We start from the raw sequence: 19976 nt of genomic DNA on the forward strand, positions 1-19976 counted from the left end.
CGGGTTTGTATTTCGTATGGCAGCGGCGTAAGTTGTAGCGTCGAGCGTCGATGGACTGCTGTTCCTTAATCCGCAGGTGTGCAAGTTATCGGACTTGTTCGGCACGTTGAAGGTAGATGGCTATGTTGTGGTTTTCTTCTGTGACATCTGGGAGCATGGCGTCCAACGTTGTAGCGGCCTCTCTGCCGTAGACGAGGCTAAAAGGCGTCATGCGTGTGATCTCTTGTATTGCAATGTTATAGGCAAATACGACGAATGGAAGGATGCTGTCCTAGGTTTTGTGTTCTGCATCGACATACATGGCAAGCATGTCAGCGATAGTTTTGTTCAGCCGTTCCACGAGGCCGTTTGCCTGCGGATCATACGCAGTAGTCTTCCGGTGGCTGGTTTGACTGTGGTGCAGGATAGCTTGCATTAGCTCTGCCGCGAACGCTGTTCCCCTGTCCGTGATGAGGACCTCGGTGGCACCGTGTCGCAGCAGGATGCAGTTGACAAAAAACTTTGCGACCTCCTCTGCTGTTCCGTTCGGCAAGGCTTTTGCTTCGGCATAACGGGGGAGGTAGTCAGTTGCTACGATTATCATTCTATTGCCAGAAATTGATGTCGGAAAGGGACCGAGAAGGTCCATACCAATCTGTTGGAAAGGCTTTGCTGGGGGTGGTATGGGGTTCAGCAGCCCGGCTGGCCTGGTCGGTGGCCTCTTTCTTCGTTGGCGTTCACGGCAATTCTTTACGTACCGCGCGACGTCGGTGGGCAGTCGTGTCCAGTAGAATTTCTCTTGGATTTGGCGAAGAGTGCTCGCATATCCAAGGTGTCCAGCAGTCGGTTTGTCGTGGGAAGCCTGTAGAATTTCTTCTCGAAGGTGGCTGGGAACGACAATAAGATACGTAGTCTTATTGGGCGCAAAGTTCTTCTTTATGATGATGCCGTTTTGAAAACAGAAGGATGAGAGTCCGCGCTTGAATGATGCAGGGGGTGATGAAGTATCGCCTTCCAGGTATTCATGGAGACGCTTGAGGTCAGAGTCCGCGCGTTGCTGTTGCGCAAAAGTGCTGCTTCTGATAGATCCAAGAAAGCTGTCATCGTCGTCGTCGTTCTTTGGGGCTTCATCGACAGGTACGTGCGTCACACGTACCTGTCGCCACGTGCGTCACAAGCAAAGCCACGTGCGCCACAAGCAAATCGATAAGGATGGCAAGTGATTGCGGCAATATCATCTGCGTACATTAATGCTGGTAGTGCCTGATCAATAAGTTTTCCTTGTTTGACTAAAGAGAGGTTGAAGCCCAGTCCACTTCCCTCTGATTTGGCCTCTAATCCTTGTAGGTACATCATGAATAATAAGGGTGACAGGGGACACCCCTGCCTAAGCCCCAGTTTTACCTCTGCAGGCTTGGATACCTGTTTTTCCCACTTTATAACTACCTTGTTACCTTTATAGATATCCTGTAAAAGATAAGTGACTACATGTTCCACGCCTAGTGTGTCCAGTATTCCCCACAATTCTTCTTGAACCACACTATCGTACGCTCCCTTGATATCCAAAAATGCTAGCCACAGGGGCCTGTGTTCCTTTTCTGCTATTTCGATGCACTGCGTCAGTGAGAACAGATTGTCTTCCAACCTCCTGTGTTTCCGAAACCCATTCTGCAGTTCCCCCATCACCCCCTCATCTTCTATCCGTGCCTGCAGTCTTTCCTTTATAATCTGCATCGCCAGCCTGTAGACCACTGATGTCACTGTCATAGGACGGTAGTTGTTTATGTCAGCTTTGTCCGCCTTTCCTTTATAGATCATGCTCATCCTGCTAAGTTTTCATCCATCGGGAACTTCACCATCGATTATTATTTTGCTCACTGCCTCTCTCAAAGCCTGATTAGACTTCGGACCTAATGTCTTTATCAGCATAATTGGAATGCCATCTGGGCCTATTGATGTACTACTAGGAGCCCATTTCTCAGCCCTTTCCCGCTCTCGTTGTGAAAGTGGAGCCATTGCACCACTTGATTCATCTTTGTATATTGTGGTGCATAACGCACTTTGTTGAAAATTTTCTGTCACCCTTGTTCTTATATATTCAACAGCATCGTCCTCTTCTAGCCTAGCACCTTGAGCTGTAGTTATAAACCTCTGCTCTAGGTTTGTTTCATTTCTTAAGGAGTTTAGATGGTTCCAAAATTTCGCAGCTGCCTTTCTGTCTTTTTTACGTACTTCTTCCATCCACTGAGCACCCTTCCTTCTAATATTTTCATTGATCAGGAGGAATGCTTCTCTTCGAAATCGTAGAAAGATTTCCCATTTTCTTTCAACATCATCTGCCGGTTCACCCCATTGCTTAGCATGCCTGTGTTCCCTAGAGGCTTCCTGGCGTTTTGCTATGGCTCTCTTAAGTTCCTCATCCCACCAGCTTTTGGTGGTTTGTGTCTTCTTTTCCGGGGTGACTTGTCCCGCGTCTTAGCCAGCTCTAGCTCAAAGAGTCTAATTAGATTCGTGTATGTCCACACTGTCTTATTATCCTCCGTGATTACTTTCTCAATTTGTTTAGTGGCTATTTCAATGTGCCTTTCTGGATAAAAATTTTTCTGTAGTTGCTCATGTTCTCTCCTTCCCTCTTTCACAGCTTTTCCAAATATTAGCTTGATACGTTTGTGATCACTACGCAGACTTCTGGGGCCACCTTCATCTATGTGCATTCCCCTGAGCTTATCATGCATCCTATGAGACATCAGTGCATAATCTATCGTCGACTACAGCCTTCCTGCCTCCCATGATACTTGCCCTTCACACTTCTCGGTACGGTTGCAAATGATCAAATCAAGCCTTTCACACATATCCTTGATCATTTTGCCTGTCGGGTTGGTATACCTATCTATATCTTCTATGTGCGCATTCAAGTCTCCTAGCATAATTATCTCGCTCTCTCTTCCTGACTCCTGAATGTCCTTTGGTATACACTCTACCACTGCCTGGTTTTCCTCTCTGGCCTTTGCTCCCGTCCACAAGTACACGAAACCAAGGAGTGTCATTTGACCTGCCTCTTTCCCTTTTAGCCATAAATGTTCCTTGCCCTCCTGCTTGACCCTTTGCCAGTCTGCACTTTTATGAATGAATGCCCAAATACCACCCCCCTTTCAGCTGCCTTCTGTTCTATTACAATAATCCCACGCGTAGTCCGGATTGTTTGGAGGTTGTTCCATGTCCCTGAGATGTGTTTCTACAAAACCGTATACCATCAGCCTCTCTTCCTTTAGCTGTTCTTCTATCTCTTCCCACTTCAGCCTGTTCCTACCACCCTGCATGTTAATATACTTTATGCCTCAATTGGCTCGGTGCTCGTGGCTACGTCTATTTATGCCCCGGACTCTACCTATCTTAGATATTGGTGCCACTTTGAAATTGTATCTGTCCATACCACCTGTCGAAGAGTTTCCCTGGTTGTTGTCCTCGTTACTATCTATCCTGCACCCCGAAGGGCTCGCTTGCCCCCCCAAAAAGCTACTGCGCGTCCTGCAAGTCGCCATCCCACCTCATGAACTAGCCGCCCATCGAAGTGAATTCTGTCTTGTTGAAAACCACCCCACCTATGCATCTCTCTGTTTATTTCCACCACCTCAAAGCCTTTCTCTCAACTCATCCGCCATATCTCTTGGTTTGCGTTGACAACCGCTCTTTGCAGGTTGCTATCACGCACCGGTACCTCCGGTATTGTGCATATCACTACCTGTACCTTAGGAGAAGTGGCGCGCATGTCATAGACGCTTTTCGCAGGTGTGGTTGCTAGTCCTGCTGTATCTTCATTTAAGACATCGTTTAAACCGCCTGAAGTTATCACGAGGTTTCGTCTATCAGCTGTAGTTTTGAGTTTTGCACTCGCTTGCCTCATGACTGCGTCAAGCTTGCGTCCTGGAAACGCCCCTACTGCAACCCTCTTGTCACCTCTTACCCTCTCTTTGATGGCTTCTGTGCATCGATTTATATTCGAGTCCCCGGCAATTATCACATGCTGTGATTTTTCAGCTGGAGTTTCCTGCACCTGGGGGCTACTTGCACCTGTGACGCCGGCTGCTTTGCCCCTCCCCGCCCCACCACTACCTCGCTGAAGCTGGGCCTTGTGAGAATTGAAGCGGCTGAACCTGTTTTTTCTAAACTTGCTTGCTCTTCCTTCTCCACCGTTCTGGTTGCCGGTTCCCTACTGTTCTCTCCGTAGGCCGCTTTTTTGTTCAGCTTCGCTAGTGCTTCCTCGGTGGACTTCAGTCTTTCTCCCATTGCGCTCGTTTTCTCTTGCTCTGTCGCCAACGCAGTCTCGAGCTCGGTGATTCTCATCAGCAGTTCACTCTGGGCAACCATATTTTTCTCCAGTTTTTTCCTCGACCTCACATTGCCTACACTTCGCGTCAGCCTCTTCTCCATCCGCTTCTACGCTTGGATCCACTTTCAAACCCACTCTCTATCCTGAACACTTTACAGTCTTTTTAACCATGTCGTTCTGACACCAATGGTCCCTATACTCGATAGTTACTAAACTCGAGCCCTGCAGTACGAAAAAAAAGAAAGTCTAAGCTCTACTACAAAAATTTGCGTGTTCAATGTACGCGCACCTCCCCCACGGGGTGGCAAAAGAAAAAAACAACAAAAATTCAAACACACACACCCGCACTAACTAATAAATACCTGGTGACTGGCCCCCGAAAAAGCCGTACCATAAAATAAGTGCTACGAAGATTTCAACCGCTGCCTCATAATTATAAAGACAGGCTCAAAACATGCAAAAACACTTATCTGCGCAGTCGATCCGGAGCGCTCAAAAAACACGTCCATCCACCGTGACAGCCCGAACTGAGCTCCCCAGGGAAACTAAGAACAGCGACTTCTGGGGGTGAGGCCGCTGTTGATCAACCGTTACGAGACCCTCCCCCTAACTGCTTGCCGACATCTGACTTCCTTTCACCGACGTGTGCCATCGACAGCAAACGTGTCTCTGCTCGCATCTCCGTCCTCGTCGACAACCACCCAGTAACCTCTCTGGTAGATACGGGTGCCGATTATTCCGTGATAAGAGCTGACCTCGCTGCACAGCTACGAAAGGTAACGACCCCTTGGGGACATTGACCCAACCTCCATGCTGCGGAAGGTCACATATTGACACCGCGGGGAATATGCACTGCCCGGCTCGACAGCGATCACGAACTTTGAAGCCATTGATGATGAAGAATGTTCTGCTATCACTCCGATTGCCACTGCCGCTGAAGGCGACACTACATTAGCCAGTCCAGTTGACGTGAATTGCCAGCTATCCTCCGCGCAGCAGCAGCATATACGCATGATTTTACGTACGTATAGTGGCTGCTTTGCGTCCACCTCCAAAATCAAGCAGACCCCAACCGTGAAGCACCGAATTATAACGCACCCTACCGAACGGCCTGTACGACAGGACGCCTACCGCGTGTCGCAAAAATAACAAAAGGCAATACGTTTTCAGGTGAAACAGATGCTCGACGACGACGTCATTCAGCCCTAGAACAGTCCATGGGCGTCACTCGTCGTACTTGTTAAAAATAAAGACGGCTCTCTTCGATTTTGCGTCGATTACTTGAAGCTCAACCAAGTGACGGAAGAAAGACGTCTACCCTCTCTAACCCATAGATGACTCACTGGATCGACTTTGACATGCCCGATATTTTTCGTCAATGGATGTACGTAGTGGTTACTGGCAGATCGAGGTCGATAAACGCGACCGGGAAAAACAGCCTATGAATTCAAAGTGCTACGGTTTGGATTATGCTGTGCACCGGCAACGTTCCACAGGATCATGGACACCGTCTTGTCTGGTCTGAAGTGGGAATCCTGCCTCGTCTATTTATACGATGTCGCGGTTTTTTTCCAAAACATTTGAGCAACATTTACAACGACCTCAGTCCGTCTTCATCGCTATTTGATCCACAGGCCGATCGCTAAAACCGGAGAAGTGTCATTTAGGCTACGAAGAACTTAAGTTCGTCGGCCACCTTGTCAGTCACGATGGCATTTGACGAGACCCAGAAAAAACCGAGGCTGTTGCTGCATTTCCTCCATTTTCGAACAAACGGGATTTGCGCCGATTTTTGGGTCTCTGCGCCTACTACAGGCGCTTTGTGCAGAGCTTTGCTAACATCGCTGAACCCCTTACCCGCTTAACGAAGGAGAATACTCCTTTTATATGGGGTCCAGAGCACAAAGTCGCTTTTTCCAAGCTTCAACAGTGCCTTCAGAGTGAACCTTCACTAGGGCACCTTGATGAAGATGCCGCCACCGAACTTCACACTGACGCAAGCAACATTGGTCTTGGTGCAGTGATCGCCCAGTGGCAACACGGCGCCGAGCGTCTCATCGCTTATGCTAGTCGCATTCTGTCATCTGCGGAAGTTAACTACTCGAACACAGAGAACGAATGCCTTGCTGTTATTTGGGCGATATCAAAGTTCTGACCGTTTCTCTATGGCCATACATTCAGAGTAGTTACGGACCACCAAGCCCTCTGTTGGCTTGCCAATCTCAACGACCCTTCAGGGCGCCTCGCGAGGTGGAGCTTGCGCCTTCAAGAATTTGAGGTTACAGTCGTCTACAAGTCGGGCCGCAGGTACACTAGCTGATGCTGATTGCCTTTCCCGCACTCCCCTCGCGACGACATCGAGTGATGATGATACCGATGGCCATTTTCTTTGCGCAGTCAGTGAATGTGGCTTGGCCTAACAACAGTGGAATGATTCAGAGCTCCAACAATTAATCAAATACCTTCAAGGTCACAGCTCGAGTCCATCATCGGCATTCGCACGTTCAGGGTCATTTTGTCTCCGCAACGACATCGTCTACAAAAAACTTCGAACCTTATGCGACTGAATACCTCCTCGTCATTCCACCACGGATACGTGCTGGCTTTTTATCTGCCTGCCACGACAAGCCTTCCTCCGTCCACCTAGTATTCGCACGTTCCCCGGTGCCCGGATTCGGACTCACCACTGCTGGCCCAAGCTCACCTTGGATGTCAAGCAGTGTGTTAAAACGTGTAATCATTGCCAGCGCCGTAAAGCCTCTCCTTTGCGCCCTGCTGGTTTATTGCAGCCTGTTGCACCATCGTCACAACTGTTTGAACGAATCGGCATGGACTTGCTTGGGCCCTTCCCGAAGTCACATGATGACAACCGCTGGATCGTAGTCGCTACTGACTATTTAACAAGATACTGTGAAATGAAAGCCCTACAACGAGGCACCGCCAACAACGTTGCGTATTTTTTCATGAACAACATTGTCCTCCACCATGGAGCGCCAACAGTTCTTATCACTGACTGTGGAACAGCCTTTACAGCCCAATCGATGCAAGACGTCATGAGACTTAGTGGAACAGCTTATCGCAAAACGACCGCATACCATTCACAAACCAATGGTCTGACGGAGAGATTAAACAAGACGCTCGCTGACATGCTATCCATGTACGTCGACCGCGGTCACAAAAACTGGGATGAAATTTTGCCATACGTAACGTAAGCTTACAACACTGCGGTTCAAGAGACTACGGGTTTCATTCCTTTCCGGTTGCTTCACGGCTGAGAAGCAATCACGATGCTGGATGCCATGCTCTTGTCTGACATGACCGATATTCCTAGTGATGCGAACGATTTTATCCGGCTCGCCGACGCGGCCCGCCAACTTGTACTCGAGCGGATTCGAAAACAACAACGCGTCGACTCGCAGAGGTATAACTCCGGTCATCGCTACATTATTTACCGACCCGGTGATCTGGTGTGGCTGTGGCTCCCCGTTCGCTAAAGGAGCCGCTGGAAAAAGTTACTTCACCGCTACTTCGGTCCTTATAGAGTACCATGGCGCCTCACAGATGTCAACTACGAAGTCCTGCTTGAAGATACAGTTCGGTGATCTCGATTTTCCCAGCAGGTGGACATTGTTCATGTGTCACGGATAAAGCCACACTACCCCCGAGCCACCTGGCACTGCTTCATAATGCGTCTTTGTGCGTGTACGCGATTACTTTAACTTTTAACCAGCATTGAGCGTCAGGGTGGTCTTTTTTTTGGAATGGGGGTAACGCCATGGGCATGGAACGAAATTGAGCCATGCCAATGCGATAGTGTGCCATTTTCTTAAAAAGAACAGGACTGGTTGCTGTTGTAGCGGAAGCTGCTAAGCACCACCGCATTCTTTTCTATCCCGTCTGCAGCCGGCCGTCGACAGCGCGCCTACTCGCGGCGCCAGCTCCTCCTCCTCCGTGTTCGGGGAACAACGTGTTGTCGGGGCCGGCTCTGGGGATTAGACCGGCTGCATGCTACGTCTGCTCGCTCGGTGGCCCCCCTTTTCCTCTTTCTTGTAGAAGAACGCGGGGGTGCCTCATTCTCTCCCTCGTCGAGGGGAGCTCCCGTCACTCGCACGGAGTGGAAATAAACAGTCTTGCCCTGCAACTCCAAACCTGCTTCACGTCTCCTTTCTCGCTGCCTCCGGCAGCCGACATTTCCGGCCGCTACAAAATTGGTGACCCGGACGTGATTACAGAGCCTTGAACGCATCGACAACGCCGGACCAGTATCCTCTGCCACACATTCACGATTTCAGCGCGCGGCTGGCAGGTACGAAAATATACAGCAAGATCGACCTTGTAGCGGCATACCACCAAATCCCCGTCGAACCGCAGGACATACCAAAAACAGCCATAACAACTCCGTTCGGCCTGTTTGAGTTTGTCCGCATGCCCTACGGCTTAAAAAATGCCGCACAGACCTTTCAAAGGTTCATGGATGAGGTCACCCGGGGTCTTCCTTTCATCTTTGTCTACCTGGATGACATTTTGGTGGCCAGCAGAACGCCTGCGGAGCACGAAGAGCACCTCCGCCAGCTCTTTCAGCGTTTGGATGAGCACGGTCTGGTGTTGAAACCTCAAAAGTGCGTGTTTGGAGTAGAGGCGCTCAACTTCCTCGGCCACCACATCACTGCTGAAGGCATTATGCGATTGGAATCGAGGGTGGAATCCGTCAAGAAGTTTCCAGCTCCAACATCTTTTCGCAAGCTGAGGGAGTTCCTCGGGCTCTTAAACTTCCACCGGCGCTTCATTCCGTCTTGTGCTCGAGTGCTCCAGCCATTGACCGACCTGCTGCGCCGAGACGACCAAAAGGCACCAGAATTTTGTTGGTCTGACGAACACCAGAACGCTTTCCAGAAAGCTAAGGACGAGCTAGCCGCGGCTACCCTTCTCATTCATCCACGGCCTGAAGCTCCTACACGCCTCATGGTGGACGCTTCCTCCACATCGGTCGGAGCAGTGCTGCAGCAACAGGAGGGCGCCCAGTGGAAGCCACTGGGCTTCTTTTCGAAACGTCTGAAGCCTGCAGAAGCACGGTACAGCACTTTTGGAAGGGAGATGCTCGCAATATATTGTTCCATTAAGCATTTCCGCTACTTCCTCGAAGGCCGTGAGTTCTACATCTTGACAGACCACAAGCCCCTCACCTACGTATTCAAAAACAACAGTTCCTCCTACTCAGAACGAGAGATCCGTCAGCTCTCATTCATCTCCGAGTTTTCTACAGACATCCGCCACGTTCCCGGGGTCGAAAACGAAGCAGCTGACGCCTTGTCTCGCGTCAATGCTTCCAGCACAGAAGTCCTGGACTTCGAAGCTATGGCCGCAGCTCAGCGGGACGACCCCGAGTTGACAAGACTGAAGGGAGGGGGATCTTCACTCGTGCTCTCGGAGGTTGCACTTCCCTACGTCCAGAGCACGATAACCTGCGATACCTCCCAGGCAGCACCACGACCTTTTGTCCCACTGAACTTTCGCCGAGTGGTATTCAACACTTTCCACTCCATCAGCCACCCAGGTGTCCGTGCCACCCAGCGGCTGATAACGCAACGCTTCGTTTGGCCCGGAGTCAACGCGGACGTGCGACGATGGGCTCGGACATGTGAAACGTGTCAGCAAGTGAAAGTGACTCGCCACAATCGGGCTGCACTACAGGAATTTCGGACTCCTGAGTCGCGGTTTGACCACGTTCACCTTGACCTCGTGGGACCACTACCGCCCTGCCAAGGATTTAGGTACCTGCTCACATGCATCGACAGGTACAGCCGGTGGCCCGAAGCTATACCAATTGCGGACATATCAGCTGAGACCGTCGCGCAGGCCTTCATTCAAACATGGGTGTCCCGCTTTGGCTGCCCCGCCCGCATAACAACTGACCGGGGACGGCAATTCCAGAGCAACCTCTTTTCCGCACTTTCAACGCTCCTCGGCACGAAGCTGCAGCATACAACCGCCTACCACCCCGCCAGCAACGGAATGGTTGAGCGCTTCCACCGGCAACTCAAAGCCGCACTGGCAGCGAAACTCGACCGCCAGCACTGGGTGCAGAAGCTCCCGCTCGTTCTTCTTGGCCTACGCTCAACGGTGAAGGAAGACCTCGGCTTCAGCGCAGCGGAAATGGTCTACGGCTCAACAGTGCGCCTCCCGGGAGAATTCTTCTCCGACCAGACACCTTCCGCCCCAACAGCCTCCGATCACATCGAGAAGCTGCGCGCATGGCTCGCGCAACTCAGGCCAACAGCACCTCGCATCGCCCGCAACAGGAAAGTTTTCACTTTTCCTGACATGGACTCTGCTACCCATGTGTTCGTGCGACACGACGCAACGAAGCCGCCCCTTACTCCGCCGTACGATGGCCCATTCAAAGTTTTGGGACCTACTAACAAAACCATCGCAATCGACGTGCGGGGGAAACGAGAAGTCGTCGCCGTTGACCGCGCCAAGCCTGCTCATATTGAAGTTTCCATTCAAGCAGCCTCTCACGTACGATTTCAGTGCTAACCATTGGACTGTGACCTTTCACTATTCAGCCCGTAACTGCTGTCCTTCTTTAAAAGCTCCGCAATCTAGGGGGGGAGCCTTTGTAGCGGAAGCTGCTAAGCACCACCGCATTCTTTTCTATCCCGTCTGCAGCCGGCCGTCGACAGCGCGCCTACTCGCGGCGCCAGCTCCTCCTCCTCCGTGTTCGGGGAACAACGTGTTGTCGGGGCCGGCTCTGGGGATTAGACCGGCTGCATGCTACGTCTGCTCGCTCGGTGGCCCCCCTTTTCCTCTTTCTTGTAGAAGAACGCGGGGGTGCCTCATTCTCTCCCTCGTCGAGGGGAGCTCCCGTCACTCGCACGGAGTGGAAATAAACAGTCTTGCCCTGCAAATCCAAACCTGCTTCACGTCTCCTTTCTCGCTGCCTCCGGCAGCCGACATTTCCGGCCGCTACACTGTGCTTGTGGTCTAACGTTCAGTTCGGCTCGCCGTCCAGTGCTGCTTCTCCTGTGAACATAGGTTATGGTTTTTTCATACTCACGTGATAATATGAAGATCCAAGAGTTCTTCGATAGGATGTTAACTCACGTTCACCAACACGAGCACCCTTTGCTTGTTGTTGGTTGTTTATAGTATTATGAAATGCATCTTGGATCATACGTGATGTCATATGCTCCACAACTAAGTTATCGTTCATGTTATCTACATTGAGCCATCAGCCGGCATGACGAGGTCATTCTTGTACTTGATATTTTTGGTGGCAAACTCCCACTGCCACAGAGCAATGACGTAGGTGCCGGACTGTTGATTCTTGATTCTTGCAGTCTTCTTAAGATTATTGTCAAGCCACAAGAAAGGTCGCAAATCTTGCACCTCTGCCTAATTTTTCGGTCGAGGAGCTCGCGCCTAAACCGCGCACCAGCCCCACCAACCACAGGAGTGACTACATTGGGTGTTTTCCAGCCGTTTCCCATGCTCTGGGCACCTACGGTTCGGCTTGCCGGTGCTGCTATCTCCCTAAAGCTTCGCGAGCCCTCTACTACGGGTCGGCTTCATGGCACTGCCGTCTCGCTGCAGCTTCACGAGCCCTCACAGCCTCTGGATTGGCTTAGCGACGTTCCTGTGTCACTGCATCTTAGCGGGCGCGGGCGCGTTCCCGTTTGTTTTCATCCATGGCATATTGAGACTGTGTTATTTGGAATGCGCTTATTCGTCATCATCAGCGACAGCACAAAGTACGCGCAAGACCTCACAGATGTGTAGCGGGTACCTCGCTTATCTGCCGAATGATAAATGATTTAGTTGCGTAGCAGGTGCTTCATAGTGGGTACATTGCATGGGTTGTGCCGGGATGGCAGGAAGAGAATGAGTGCTTGTCTTGTCTTGTCTTGTCTCCTAGGAGATCTTGGCTTATACCTACATGGGGGATGGGCCTCACTGTACCTCATAATAAATCATTTTTTACAACGCTTGCTAAAGAAATAAAGAGAAATTAGGTAGGAACAATAATAATGTTCCTTTGAAGAAACGTAAAATATTGCAGAAGAAAGCGAAAACCAGAATATATAAAAGAAATTAACAAGAATGAGGAAGGGGGAGAAAGAATTGGATATATCTGGCAGTACCACTAGCAGGGTATCCTTCCGGTTGCCTGAATGAATTTATGTAGCGCTGACAGAATAGCTCTGCGGCCCACACCCAACTGACTGGCTCCAAACTATAATAGTGTGGATGTATTGACTGGCAATCCGAGCATACCAATCGGTCTTTCAAGAATTATTCGGCGCAGTGAGGCGAAGCGGCGGCATGTGATAAGAAAGTGATCTATTCTTTCCGGTTCATTGCAAACTACACATAGGTTAGTTAATGAAAATCCTGTTGTGTTGAGATAAAAATTTAACAGTGGAACTCTACAGCGAAAGCTTGTGAGAGTCACCTCATATTGACAGGAAAGGCATTTCGCAGTGTTCCATGTGAATTGCAAGTGCCGAAATTCTTCAGATTGTAGAAGCGACGTTTCGTTGATTTTTAAGATTAACAGGCGTTTGAATCGTTCGGCAGTAATAAAAAGAAACTGTGGAGCTACTACCACCACCGGGAAATTTAAAGATGCCGAAGCGAGCGAATCAGCCATTTCATTTAGTTCAATTCCAGCATGCCCGGTGACCCAAATAAACCGAACTTCTGATAGGCTATGCGGTACGAGAGACCAAAATATCCTGAGAAGAGGAGACTTCTTTGCGGACGTTAGATGTGTACATACAGACAAAACATCCGAAATAATAATAGCTTTTGATTGCTGATAATTTAGTTCTCGAAGAGCCAATGCGTGCTCTGGAACCCACTTATTCTTCAATGCCCTTATCTTCATCGAAGGATGATGGCGGACATGTTTCGACCCCAAGGAGCTTCGCCCCTAAAAAAATAAGTCATTTTTACGTTTCGGTTCCTCCTGGAGATCCATGTTCACCATGTTCAAGAGACCGTTGTGAACATTGTTCCCATGGGGGTGCAGAAACGTCATAATACAATTGTTTTTGAGTCATTTTGCTTAGTGTCCGTTTCCTTCTACTGCAACTTTTATTCCGGCCAGACAGGCTTCTGTCATACTCTCAACCTGAGCACCAATGTGTGTATGCTTCGCACTCTAATCCGAGCGGAGGAGGATAAGGGGCCCACTGTGCATGCGGAAGAGAAGAGGAAACGCCACTGTGACGAATTTTGAGGGCAAGGAAGAAACGCACTTCCGTTGTTAAAAAAAGAAAATAAAAAGTGGAGGCAGACCTTTCTCTGAACTATAGCTTTCAAAGGAAGCAACACCTGGCAATCGTTAGCTAGAATTTTCTAGAAAGACGGCTTCACTCTGTATGAAGAAATGACCCGCAAGGCACTCTGAACAAGGTCTACAATGAGCCAAGCTAACTAGATGGGTAATCAGCACTAGCGAAAAGGGCCCCCATTGCACACATACGATGGCCTCATTCATCAGTAAATAGTCGAATGCGCTCCTAGGTATTAAAATATCCTATGTAAGTAATTATCTAATGCTCTTAACAAATGAGTCAGAAATGCCTTTTTCTAAGTAACAAATAAATGTATTGTCAAAACAGTTAAGGTGTATCAGAGAAGTAGGAAATTGAAGGATGTGTTAATTCATGCACAACTAAACCTGCATTCTACCTTCTACATAAAATCTCGCTGTCGTCCAAGTTGCGAGACTTCGAAACACTTTCAAAGTGACGTTGTATTAAAGCACCACAAATGATTTCTTCGATATTTTAAAATGCAGTTTAACCTGTGCTAGTTCAAATTCTAACTGCATAATCAGCCGAATGATGCCATATTGTCACATACGGTAATTGGTGAAACGGGAGAGCCTGTTAATGCTAGATAAAAGGTGTATCGTGCCAGCATGGCGTAGAAATTACGCAAACCAATGGTGCAGCATGTCAATGTAGCAAGTCACAACTTCGACGACCTCAAACTTTGCACCCTCCAGTCAAAGCTCTGGTCCCCAGAAGACAGAAAATATACTGTGTCGTACCTTATTCACAAGTTTAGTACACTTCAGTCAGCTGGTGTTTGTTTTAAAGGGGTTCTTGAGTTCAGTCGATATGATACGTACACCAAAGTAACCGATATGTGTGAAATATTGTAGCTGAGGGGTTGCGAACTTCCGACCATAGTTATTGAAGAACTACGAGAAGTATACGGGTCACGAGATATGGTCAAAAGAAGAAGCAACAATGGTTAATTGTTGGGCCAGTGGAGACAATGGGAGGAAGGATGCAGCAGTGTCCTCTTGTCTGCGCTGTTTCATCACGATGTCCGTAAAGCAACTAACCTCGCTCATTGTGCGATGTGTGGTAAAGATGAACATGCTCCGACCGGAGGGCTATCAAATTGTGACACCAATATTGGGACAGCTCTCCAATAGTGGTGGGAAGTGTGATGAAACAGCCTCCCTTTTTTGCTACTTTTGTCTTTCTCATCTTGATTTACTTTTCACGGACCCTTGTGGAACTATACGCACAAAAGAAATCATCGTCAAAAGAGGTTGGCATCAGCCTTGGACCCAGTATGCACACATATATTCCTAAGCAGCTACGTCCACAGCGAACCTGCAACGGTGAAGTAACTTTGGAGGGGTTTGAAGGGGAAACACAGCCATTGCGAGCGCTTGCTGCCTCTTTTGTGACGCGTCGCTCTGGATTGATCGTGCAGGGCCCGCTGAGCGAACTAAACCTGGAGCAGCCGCTGTTCCTCGGTGGACTGCCGCCGGAGGCCGTGATGAGCGCCGACGCGGGACCCCGCTCGCCCGGTCTGGACGGGGCGCTGCAGCGTCTGGTGCTCAACGGGGACGCCTGGGCTGACCTCGTGGCACGGGCGCTAGCCTCGGAACGCGTCTCCGAGCATCGGGGTCCACCGTGCATGGGCGGTGGGCCAGCGGGGCCGTGCCTCAACGGTGGCATCTGCCTGCCTCAGCTGGCCGCCCACTCGTGCCTTTGTCCGGCGCGCTTCGGAGGTGCGCTGTGCGAGCTCGCCTTCGACGAGGCCCAGAGGAGACCCGTGGAGTTTCGGGGGACCTCGTTTTTACACTTCAGGCACGGCTCAAGGTATTATCAGAGCTTGGCGAGGCACTTTGCTTGGTCGCTCCTTTCTATGTCCCATCCTATTCGAAGTTCTGTATGCACCAATAACCTCGCATGAATACGAACAATGCCCGAACGTTGGTCGTTAAGCAAGTGGTAGAGCCAACAAAAGCGAAAATAGATGCTAACCTGCTTGTAGCATCAAGTTAGAAGAAATTTCATTTGAACACCTCAAAGGAATTTTTCTGTGTTCGAAACATTTGCCCTGGCCCAGAGATCGAACACGGGAATGGGCCCCTCCCCGGTGGCCCCTCTACGAATTGAGCTAACCTAAAAGTTACAAGCTGGCAGCGCAAAGAGAATCAATATAGAGCTCAAAGCACAGACTACTGCTAGTGAGTTCTGCAGCATTCAGCAAGGTGGCGCAATTCCACAGAAGTTCCGCACTACCGTCACCCGACGTTCAAATGCAGAAGAAATTGGCAGTAAGTCTCAGCAGGTTCGGCTTATGTCACATACCACTAAAAAAACATCGTCATGGCTTCATTTACCAACAGACGCGTTTATTGCAACAGGATGTGCAACTTTTCTCGACATATGCGGCTTATTCAGCGAACCTTGCTTTTTTTGGTCTTGGCATATCGTCCTAAAAAGTTCCCTGTAGCCATTTTTCTGGACATAGGTGGTTTATTTAGCGTACCTTGCTTTTATTGGCCTTGGCGTATCATCCTGAAAAGTTCCCTGTAACTCTTTTTCAAGTAGCCGTGTAATAAATTCACTGAAGAAAATCATTGCCTTACGAATTCAACTTTGCTAAAATGTTAAGCGTCCATCCGGTGCGAGCGCAGCCACAAAAAATGTGTCAAACACTGCAATTACATGCTCTCTTTTCTCTCCTTGATGAAAGCGCTGGAAACTAAGCAGAGGGCAAGGCACGTGGCAAGAAAATACGTCATGTGCGCCGCGAAACTTTCATGACTTTTCTTTTATTTTTCTTCGAGTACACGGCTTTCCAGTCCCATCGTGCACGCACCTGCGTTGATGTTGTGGGCTCTAGTGCTGGCCGCAGTAACGACCGAGTGTGTCATGCTCAATTCAGCCAATGGCTAATACTTGGCCTGGGAAGTAGTGATTTTGTGCCTGTAGCGTCATTTGTAGAGATAATATTAAGCCATTTTTCGCTAAATGTGACGATTTATTGCAAACTTCGGGCACCATGCTGGGCTATATATTTTGGGTCACGTCTTCTCAGGATCTTTGACTACGATCAGCAGTGCTTCCTAACCATGTTCAAAAATCGTTGTAGGGCTTCTTTAAAAGCTCAGAAGTCCTGCCAGGACATATGCATGACGTGGCACTGACTGAAAGAGAATCAAAAGGGGAAACAAAAAATCGGGCCCTCGAACTGCCGCTTCGCCTCAGTATATGCAGGAAGAAGAGCTCTGTGTGTCGGCGTCACCTCGAATCTGACAACAGCGGCCGTATTTTGAAACTATAGAAAAAGGCAGCAGTCGCGAAATTGTCACCTTTGGGGAGTGCTGATTGGCTATTGAGTAAAAAAGTAAAACAGTGGGCGCCATTTTCATTGACTTGACGTGTGCATAGAGTCTGCATAAACAAGCACGCTATATCACCCTCGGGTGCTTGTGCACAAATGTAGCATTCATGTAACATAGAGGGTATACCTTTCAGCATTCTATCCTTGGTGGATTGCGAACTATTTTTATGTTGAAGCTTTCGGGGAGCGTTAGCTTGGTGTGTTTGCGGTACTCTATATTTTGCCCTTGTCAAAGTGGCGCATACACACATAAAACCTGTTGTGGCATCGTGAGGTAAAAATAGTGAGTTGATGGCAACTTAAGCAATTGTTGCTAAGTGGAATGAGTGGGAGACACTATTTTCCTTCAAAGAATGATGTGCCAGTTATCTTGTTCAATGGTTCAATCGAAAACATGTGGTGACTAGAACACGGCACACTTACCTGGGTCTTTGAAGTTCAGCTGGATTAGGTCTTTCATTTTGCTATATAGTTCAGCGTGGAGTGGTCCATGTAAGTCGATAAATAAATGAGTCATACCTCATGATGACGGTGGATAGGGTTGAGAGGAGCAGCCGCAGAGGGAAGGTGTGGCACAAACAAGTCCCAGACAGCTAACAGTAGGCCTAGATCAGGAATATGCCCAGGTCTAAAAAAAACAGATGGGCGCCTCCAGTAGCAGCAAGCTGTGGAAGGGAGCCAGGCCCATGCAATCATCATGCTGGGCTTGGAGACCAGGACCCTTCAATATCTTATGACATGTTTCCTTGCGTTCGCTTCTCGTGGCTCTCACTGACTTGATTCTAAAAGACAGCGTGTGCAAACGGGGATACAAGAGGAAAGTCACGACACGAGATGTCTTCTGTGCATTCTCTCTTATGCCCTTGTTTGAGCGCCCTGTCTTGAAAAATGATTGCTTACAAACTAGCTCAGATCTATGTTCTTCTATGTCACAGTCTTCTCTTATCGAATCAGTGCCTATAATAATGACACATTTTTAGCGTTTCTATCTATATATATATATATATCTATCTATGTATACCTATCCGTCTATCATATATATATATATATATATATATATATATATATATATATATATATATATATATATATATATATACCTCTGCTGAGAATAATATTTTCATGGGCCAGCTTGTATTGGTGACAATATGGAATATAACAAAATGGGAGCGTGGTCATTTAGGATAAATACATTTATTTCCTAAGAGTTTTGGGAGGGGTCCTTCCTTCATCAGAAAATGAGTTGAACTAACGTAGACGTTCAAACTTGGTTGCTGTCGCGACCTTCCCGCCTTGAATGATCTTTGTGAGAGTGAAAAAAATGTGAACACTGAGCACAAAACAATACTGTGCACATCCAAAACTCGGTGTAAGTCCACTTCTGGTTCTTATCTTGTGCTGGCTAGTTCTCGACATGTGTGAGGCCACCAAAGATTGCCACCGCAGTGGCTGTAGGGGCCAGTAAGAGAAGAGTGTCCCCTTAATGGTTCGGTCGGCTCTCTACCTTTCATCTTTGCTTGTTTCCCTTCATTGGCGTCCAAGTTGTACGTGAGCGTAAACACTTCACTTTGTATGTGCACGTGGAGAAAAAAATTAGAAAAGGAGAAAAAGAGAAAAGACACTGTACGCGTAACTGACTCATACATGTACAATGTCTTTTCTATTTTTTATTTTTTTTATTTTTTCCATGTTCACAAACAAAGTGAAGTGCTTACTCTCGCCTGCAACATGAAAGCGAATGAAGGAAAAAGAGTGAAGACGAAAGGTAAAGAGCCGACCAACCCATTAAAGGGACACTCTTCCCTTAAGCGCTGCAGCGCGGGCCCCTTCCGCCACCACTTTTGTAGCAGTCTTGTAAACATTTTTTTATCCCTATGTTTGTTTGTCAAGAACGGGGCTCTGCAGAGCCTCATGGAGCTTCGATGAAAGGGTCGTGCTGTTAGTGTGTCGGTACTGTGCCGAGTGCTCCCACAGCTTATGCGGTGAGGCGGCGTCGAGGCAAGCCCTTAACGTCCCCTCTTGGGAGACCTGAGCCCGGCCTCCTAAACCTGCTGGTTTTTACAATAAAGTTCATTCTTCTTGTTCTCTATCTCTATCAATGTGCAAGCTGATTCCAGTGTTGCTCGGCCCTGGAGGAATAGGCTAATGACACGTATAACGTTACCATCATTGCACTTTTAAATGCATTTCGTTTCATTATTACAAATTTCAGTGCGCTAACGTGAGTGGTGACGTTACTGAAGATACTAAATTGTTGGTTACTACCAGTGTTGTTGACTTTCCTGGCAAATCTGCATTGTTCACGAGACTTACATTTACAGAAACAGGTCAGTCTACCTCGTCACACTTGTCTGAAAGCATAAAATGCATCTTAGAATTACTCGCTGACTGCTTCTCATGAAATACATTCCCACAGGGTGCGGTATCTGCCGAATTTTTTCGGCTCCTTCACTCAATGTCAGTTTCCTATCCACTGGCTTCGTTTGCACGTCACTTGAGCCTTTGCAACTGTCTTGTCGTCCTATTAGTCACCGCACCACGGTAACACCTTGCATCACATGAAGGTATCGTGGGCCTCAAGGCTGGCGTGCGGCTATGCGCCACAGGCTTTCTATACGGGTATGCACTGCAGTGTACGTCTTTCATAAACAGACGCTGGAAATCTTAACGCGAGAGCATTATTGAGCCAGTGTCGGATAAAATGCGCTGCAGGCGTTAATGGCGTTGTCGCTAAAGGGACAAATCACTGTTCACTGTGAAGCAACCAATGCGATAGCAACGTATTGGGAAGTAACGTGAAATACGACAAGGGGATCTAAACTTGGAGCGCGCTGCTCGAACACAAGAGACGGTGCAATTATACAGAAGACGAGCGCGAACAATTGTCATAGTTGTTACTTCACCGTGTTTGAACAGCATGGTTTTTTTTTTGCAGTCAAGTGTCTCCAATGAGGAATCTGGCCGCTCGGTGCCTTGTGACCCATACCCAATCTTTCCGGTG

At 48.6% G+C, this 19976-nt stretch overlaps 1 protein-coding gene across 5 annotated transcripts in view; it reads left to right on the forward strand.

The window, feature by feature from the left end:
- LOC119164607 (agrin) overlaps positions 1–19976 on the forward strand; it is a 583580-nt gene that overhangs the window by 544104 nt on the left and 19500 nt on the right. For all 5 annotated transcript variants that reach the window (XM_075882719.1, XM_075882720.1, XM_075882722.1 and 2 more), the window contains one exon: positions 15050–15441. In XM_075882719.1, the coding sequence (XP_075738834.1) occupies positions 15050–15441 (392 nt within the window). The remainder of the gene's footprint in view (positions 1–15049; positions 15442–19976) is intronic.

The sequence above is a fragment of the Rhipicephalus microplus genome, unplaced genomic scaffold (assembly GCF_043290135.1).
Source record: "Rhipicephalus microplus isolate Deutch F79 unplaced genomic scaffold, USDA_Rmic scaffold_13, whole genome shotgun sequence".
In the NCBI taxonomy this organism is placed as follows: domain Eukaryota; kingdom Metazoa; phylum Arthropoda; class Arachnida; order Ixodida; family Ixodidae; genus Rhipicephalus; species Rhipicephalus microplus.